The sequence below is a fragment of the Manis pentadactyla genome, chromosome 2 (assembly GCF_030020395.1).
Source record: "Manis pentadactyla isolate mManPen7 chromosome 2, mManPen7.hap1, whole genome shotgun sequence".
Lineage (NCBI taxonomy): Eukaryota > Metazoa > Chordata > Mammalia > Pholidota > Manidae > Manis > Manis pentadactyla.
Window position 1 is genome coordinate 149,972,820 of NC_080020.1, and position 7,869 is coordinate 149,980,688.

General features: G+C 41.5%; 1 protein-coding gene across 2 annotated transcripts in view; it reads right to left on the reverse strand.

Annotated features, from left to right (window-relative positions):
• Window positions 1-7,562, reverse strand: part of IL1RL2 (interleukin 1 receptor like 2) — a 34,522-nt gene extending 26,960 nt beyond the window's left edge. The window contains exons 1-4 of one of the 2 annotated variants that reach the window (XM_057496890.1): window positions 6,993-7,562; window positions 5,930-6,164; window positions 3,570-3,779; window positions 3,081-3,276 (exon numbers count right to left, since the gene is read on the reverse strand). In XM_057496890.1, coding sequence (XP_057352873.1) covers window positions 3,081-3,276; window positions 3,570-3,779; window positions 5,930-6,164; window positions 6,993-7,050 — 699 coding nt within the window. In that variant the 5' untranslated portion in view covers window positions 7,051-7,562. The remainder of the gene's footprint in view (window positions 1-3,080; window positions 3,277-3,569; window positions 3,780-5,929; window positions 6,165-6,992) is intronic. The other variant, XM_036907391.2, reaches the window with a different exon arrangement.
• Between the last annotated feature and the right edge of the window lie 307 nt (window positions 7,563-7,869).

The following is a 7,869-nucleotide window of genomic DNA, read 5'->3' on the forward strand; positions in this document are numbered from 1 at the left end:
TTTGTTACTTAGAATGATATGTTAAAATCACCAGGTGTGATTTAAGTCAGAGGTGGCTTGTAAAGCAATGTGCAAAGGATAGGTGAACTATAAATCCATATGGAAAAAAATAAAATTTGACCCTACCTATCACCACACACTTAAAAATTAATTGAAAGGAAAGAGAAAATTCAAAAAGATTACACAGGAAAATATTTTGTCACCTTGGGGTAAGAAAAGATTCTTAAACAGACTCTTAAAAGAAAGTGCTAATCATAAAGAAAAGTTAATAAATTAGACTACATTAAAATCAGGATGTCTGAGGCCTCATTACGAGAGTAAGAAAGCAAGCCACAGCCTAGAAAGATATATTTGCAACACGCACATATAACCAGCAATTATTCATATCCACATATATAAAGAACTACTAAAAACTAATAAGATATAAATTTAAAAAAACATAGCAACCTACCCTGGGGCCAAATCTGGCTCATTGCCTGTTTTTGTAAATAAAATGTTTTTGGAATATAACCACACCCATTTATGTCATTTCCATATTGTCTATAGCTACTTTACACTACCAAAACAGAGTTGAGTAGCTGCAACAGAGACCGTCTGGCACACAATGCCTAAAATATTTGCTACTTGATTCTTTACAAAAGAAGTTTGGAAACCTATGAGCAGGACAAACAAATAGAAAATATTTTTAATAGTCACTCTAAATATATATACATATGTGTGTATGTATATATATTATATATCCAATGACCAATAAGCAAATGTAAAGGAGAAATATTAATTGAAACCAAAATGAGATACCATCACCCAGATATCCAAATTCAAAAGATTAATAATGCTATATAGTGTCAGATAAGTGGAGCAAAAATAACCCTTACACACTGCTGCTGGGGCTGTATATTGGCGGCCCCTTTGGAAATTGGCTGGCATTTTCTATTAACTTTGGCCATACTCCCTATGACCTAACCATTTCACTCCTAGGTAAATGTCCCACTGAAATGCATGCATATGGGAACCAAAAGATAGATCCAAGAATGTTCACAGCAGCTATATTCCTAACAGCCTAAAATCAGAAACAGTTCAAAAGTCCAATAGTAAGAATGCAACACTATTCAGCAATGAAAACAAATGTTCAAGAGCTACCTGGGACAGCACAGGTGGTTCTCACAAGTTCAGCCAAGGAAGCCAGACACAAAATAATATATGAATATCATTGAATTTCAATAAAATTCACAAACTGGTAAAACAAATCTACCATAGTAGAAGTCAGGAGAGTGATTATCTTTGGGAGTCAGGGAGGCATAGTGTTTGGAAGACAACAGAAGTGGGCCTTCTGAGGTGCTGGGGATGTTTTAGATCCTGACTTTGGTGGAAGGGATCTTTAGAAGGTGTGTCACTTTGTTAATCCATCAAGTTTGTCCACTTATGATTCATGCATTTTCTATATATGTGGTATAGTTCAATGAAAAATCATAATTTATTTCAAACATTGGTACCAAGATATATAAATATATAAAAACTCCTGTAAGTAAGAAAATGAAAAAAGAAACACAGCAAAGGATATGACTAAGCAGTTCAGAAGAGGATTCAGAAATGGCCAATAAACAATGAAAAAAATTGGTCAATCTCACTAATAATTAAGGAAAAGCAAATTAAAGCAATAATAATGTAACATTTTATACCCTTGAAACTGATAAAAAAAATTAAGTCTTACAATATAAAGTTACACACAAAGTTTTAGGAAATCCAGAATACCGCTTGTGAGGGTATAAACTGATATAAAATGGCTTAGAGACATGTGGCAGCATCGATATAGCTGCATACGTTATTTATGTGCATAGTGTACAACCTGACATTTTAAAGCTAATCTTTGTGTTTACTTAAATGCGCACACTGGCAAATGGGCATTAACTGTCAGGGATAAGGACATTCACTGCTACGTTCCTTGGGAGAGAGGAAAATAGAAACAAACTAAATGACATGAAACATAAACGAGAGGGTCAAAAAGGCCAAAATTGAAAAAGTCATAGAACTAACAAATCTCTTATGAGACTAATCAAGTAAGTGTGTGTGTGTGTGTGTGTGTGTGTGTGTGTGTGTGTGTGTGTGTGTGTGTGTGTGTGAGAGAGAGAGAGAGAGAAAGAAATGTTTGTAATAGGGATTAAAAAATGAAACTTACTACAGAAGCAGACATAAGAGATGGTAAACAGTTTCATGCCAGAGTATCCAAAACGTTTAATGAAATGGGCAATTTTCCAGAAAACAAACCTCACCAAAATTAATTCAAGAAATAAGAAATTTGTCCAATGCTATCATCATTAAAGAAATTGACTCAGTGGATGAAAAACTTCCCACAAAGAGAACTCCTGACCCAGATGGTGGTACTGGCGAGCGCTAGCAAGCAGAGTTAGCAGGACATGAGCTGCAATCTCAGATAAGTAGTCTGTGGTCCTCTGTGCCAAGGACTATGTCTTATATTTTATCATCTGCCAGTACAGTCAAGAAAAGAGAATGTTTGAAGGTCAAGACACAAGGTGCAGAAAGGTGAGCATAGGATTCCCGGTTTGCATAAAAAAGGAAAGAATAGGATACAGATAGTTTTATTTGCTTTTCTGCATTATACAAGGATCAGGCAAAGAGTGCAAGGAGCTAACAATGGTTGCCATGTGTTAGGGAAGGTGTGGTGGACCCAGAGCGAATGTGGATCAAGAGTAGGAAGGGGCCTTTTGTTTAGCTGGTGACTGCTTAGACTCTGTGAACTGAGTCACTCCCAAGCTGTGCCCTTTCAAGCAAATCACCAAATTAATCTGTTAGAAAAAAAGAATAACCAAGGATAGTCTGAAAAATAAGGACAACTGGGGGGAGGTGGTGGAATCAAGTAATAAAGTATTACACAGCTCTGATAACCATAAATTTAAAAATAAATAATTAGAAGGGTAAAATTACCAATAGCAGCTACCAAATCCCTTAGGTACACACGTCTCTTCACCAATTCTGCCTTAAAACATACAATTTAAACTTTAAAGAAACAGTGGGTTTTAAGTAAGAGGAGGAAAACATCAATAGGAAAATTATGTTTTTACCTTATACCACCTTATTGAATCTGAAAAACAGCTCTTCGGGAAGTTCAGATGACATGTGAGACTGTCGTCTCTTCCAGCATGTAATATTTGTTTGTACTCATCTGATAAACTCGGCTGACTGTCTCTGAGAGTACCACAGAAGTATTTTTCAAACACAGTTAGGTTTACATTTATTCTGTGACAGGAGTTTGTATCACTGTAAGAAAATGGCAGATTGAAACCTCATAAACTCAAACGATCAAAGTGTCAAATGATTCTGTGCATCTTCAAATATTTCCAAATCATCTTCAAGGTCTTGTGAAACCTTCTGCCTCAAACCGGACTATATGTATCTGATAAACCATTAATTACACAAGGAAATGAAGTATTTCTATAGTGGAAACATTGGACAACACTATTACCAAGCGATTACAATAAACATCACCAGTGAGAGGCAAATGGACAGCACATGCCTGAGTGTGTTGTTTAAAAAGGACACAAACTACTTACATAGTATTCCAGCCAAGAAGCCTCATCCTGAATCTAGTCATGAAGAAATGTCCTGGCAAACCCAAATTAAGGGACAGTACATCACATAATTGCTTGTGTTCCTCAAAAATGTCAACATCGTGAAAAACAGACTGAGGAACTGTTACAAGTGAAAAGAGATTTAAAATTCGTGACAACCAAGTACAGCGCATGAGCTTGGAATTGCGTCCTCTGTGGGAAAGGAAAAAGAACATACAAAGGTCATCATTAAGATGACTGATAAAAATAGAATGGGTTGGGGATTAGATAGAAGTATTGCATGATGGCTTGGCTTCCTGAATGTGGTGACTGCACTGTGATTATGCAGGAGAATGTTCTTGTTGATAGAAAATACACATTGAAATATTAAATGGTAAAGAGCATTTGGGAAATGATTTGGGAAAAATGATTTAAAAAGTGTTAAAAAAAAGAGAAATTGTATGTGTGTAATATACAGATATATGAAAAGAGAAAGAATGATAAGGTAAACGTAGCAAATGTTAAATAATGAAGACTCTAAATAAAGGGTAAATGGGAGTTCTTTATAGTATTTTTGCAAATTTTATGTGTATTTGAAATTATTTCAAAGATTTACATTTTACCAAATATGAATCATACCTGTAGCTGCGATTTGTGAGAATTCATCTTTATTTTCTTCCATGACAGACATTTCTATTTTCCATGAAAGATTATTTTCCCCCATTTCATAGCTCCCAGATGTAAGTATTTTAAATCCAGCCCAGACATCCAGATGAATTTGTGTGACATACGATCTCAACTCTAGTTAACTCATAACCTAGAGTAAATCAGGAGAGCAGACTTCCACAAAACATCAGTAGTTTGAGCTAAATAGTGGGTGAAATGGTAGAAAGGGGCCAGGCAAACTGGGGCTAACAACCACTTCTGCTACCACTAAGTAATTCTGTACCTTGAGTCTATCTGACATACAGAAATGAGGACTCTGGCAGAAATCAGAGTGGGACATGGCCACCCTGGGACACAGAAATGGGCTGACAGATAACACAGAAACAAAACAAGAGAAGGTGAATGCAACCATATTTCTGAAATGCCTACTTCACACATGATCTCAGATAATTTTCCCTTCAATCCTATCAGATCAGCATTTTTTCCATTTTACAGAAAAGAAAACCAAGACCCAGAGATCCCAATGTATAAAGGTTATCATTGACCCAAGACCCAAATAATTTGTTAAGGTCACACATGTGAACAAAAGAGGGTAACAAAATTGGGGCCCTCCGGCAAAATCTGGTCCACAGAAGTGTTTTATTTAAGCCACAGACACAAAACTTGTTGAAAAGTTACACACACAAACACACACTCTCTCTCGCTAATTTCCAGTTTCCCTCGAAAAAATGGAAAAAGAATTTGAGCTGAATTGACCTCCACCTTTGGTGGGAAATGTATATGCTTTCCTGTTCACCACAGTCCCTACCAGGCTCGACTGCGTCCCACCAGACTTGTGTCGCTCATTTCCATTACTCTTTTGCATGGGTTCTAAAATAGAGATGATGCTTAGTCACTGTGAAATTCCTATGGCAGATCCCTTATAGAAGGATGCTGGAAGGAGGCTTATTGTTATCTGGATGGGCCACCTGCCAGAAAAACTTCCGGCATTCCAAGAAAGAAGGCAGCAATAACATTAGGAAAATCAGGCTTTGTGACCTGGTCTGGCTTTTGGCATCATTTCAATAGAACAGATGCCTTTCATGTTTCAACAACTGACTTACAAATCTGTTCTGTTTTAAAAAGTGCTCAGTGGAAACTGCCTTGTAACAATTACAAAACTATGGTTGACGTTGAACAATGCATGGGTTAGGGGCACAGACCACTCACCCCTCATCCCATTCCTTCCCCCTACACACACTCCTTATCCCCATCCTGGCAATAAAAAATCTGAGTATACCTTTGATCCCCAAAAACCTAACTACTAATAGGTCACTGCTGCCTGGAAGCCTTAGTGATTACATAAACTGTCCATTACCACACATTTTTTATGTTATATATATTATATACTGTATTCTTATAATAAAAATAGCTAGAGAAAATAAAATATTATGAAGAAAATCATAAGAGAAAATATATTTATAGTACTGTACAGTATTTATGGATATAATCTTCATGTAAGTGGACCTGTGCATTTCAAACCTGTGCTACTCAAGTCATCTGTATATTTTATTCTTCTAATTGTGTTTTCTACATTTGTTAAAAGTTTACTAAGAGTTTTCCTAAATGAATTTTATATATATAGTAAAAAATATATATAATGCAATTATAAAAATATATACATAAGAGCAAGAAAGTATTTAAAGTGAAGAACTTACTTTATAAAACACTGGTAGATCCCAGAGTCCCCCATTTTCAAGGGAAGAAATAAAATCCATTGTTCTTCCTGGTGAATTCTAGACTCTATGTTTTTGGATATAGGCGTTCTGCTAGGGTATTTATACCATGTTACACATACTTTTCCTGATGTTATAGGAGGGTATGTGCAATTAAAAGCAAAAGGCTGGCCTATGGCAGGTGTCTCATTTTGCACACCAGTATCCTTGCATGAATCTAGGGAAAATAAGAAATAATAATCATGAAAGAGAACTCTAGTGTTATGTTTTATTAGTTTTAACAACTGCTTTTTTAATTTTCCAGTGAATATGAAATTGTTTTGGAGAGTTTTCTCAGTGTGGGGGTTTCCTAAAAATAGCCTGCTGCTGTGAGAGCTTCACTGATGCAAGTCTTCAAATGTGTCCATGGACAGCGTTTACTCAGTTACCTCCCACCAGTTTTCTCCCCCATTTGAAATGATTTCCCTCTTTCTCTTCTATTCTAAGGCCCTTAATTTCCTCCTCCTCCTTCAGAGAAAACGCTCCCGTTCTGAGCCCTCCACGTCCTGGATTTTCTGCCATGCCACCCAGTTATTTCACTCCATCTTGAATAAACAGTGCATCGCAAACTAAAAAAAAAAGGATTCTTAAGAAAATCCACTCACTTTAAAGTTCATTTGTACCAAACTGCTTAGTTTTTCTAAGGACAAATTTGTTCTGTGGGTAGTTGATTTTACCCAGGGTCATAATGACCCTTTGTCATATAAAATAGTATTATATCCATTTAAGCATTTTACGTCAGGTCTTGACTTGCAAATCTGTCTGTCCTCCTCTGCAAAGCCCCCTCGGAGCTCAAAGGTGATAGCTGGGGCACGAGCGAGCATCGCCCGCTTGGAACTGAAACCCAATCTCCCGGGTGTGCGGCATTGCGCCTGGCCCACTGCGGGGAGGCGGATCGCGGGCTGGGGTCCCGCGCCGTCCCCGAGGGCCGCAGGGGGCTCGTGCGGAGGGCAGGGTGATTGCGGAGGACGGTGGCCTCTGGCACCCCGGGTCAAAGTGAACATACCTGCTCCGACAAAAAGTGGAAGAGCGATGGACGCACCGCAGAGCAGTAAGGACAGCATCCCCGCAGCGGGCTGCGAGGAAGAAGGACGAGGGTGGGGGCTCTGCCCGCTAAGCCCCGAGCCCCAAGCGCCGAGCGCGCCCTCCGCCGGCACTGCGCGGCGGCCTCCGGATCGCAGAGATCCCAGCCCAGGCCACCAGCCTTCCCTTCGCAGGGGAGCCTCCGACGTCCGCCCCACGCGCTCCCGCCACGAACGCTCCCTCCCTGCGGCTGCGGCTCCCCGCGCCCGAGCTCGGAACCTGCAGCACCAGCGCCACCGGCCCGAGGGCTCGGAGGGCGGTGGGGAGGTCGCGGCAGGGGCTGCAGGGAGGTCGTCTCCTCCGGGCAGCGGTGGCAGCCTCTTCTGCCTCCCGGCCGGGGCCGCACAAGCGCACGCCCCCCCCAAACCCCCGCCGCCACGGCCCCAGCCCAGGGCGCGTCGTGGCGCCCGGTCCCCACCCGCGCGCCGCGCGCGCCTGCCTTGCGCCTCGGGAGCCGCCGGGCAGGGGGCCTGAACGGAATCCCCAGGCAGCGGCTCACCGGGAGAAGCCAGCGAGGCCTACCGGGCGCGGGCCGGCGGGGCAGGAGGGAGGAAGCCGCCGCGCCCCCTGACGGGCAGGTCCACGCGGGCCCCACACCTGCGCGCGGAGGCTCAGTCTGCTGCCGCAAGGTCGCCCAGCCGGCCGGGGACCTGCCGGAAGTGCCCACCTCTGGTCTCCCGGCCGCACACATTTTACCACCCTTTCTTCTACACCTTTCCTGCCTCGGCGGCTCTCCCGCGCTGGGCTCAGCCAGGGGTTCCCGGCCGGTGTCTCCCTGCCTGTCGCGGTCGGGGAGCGCA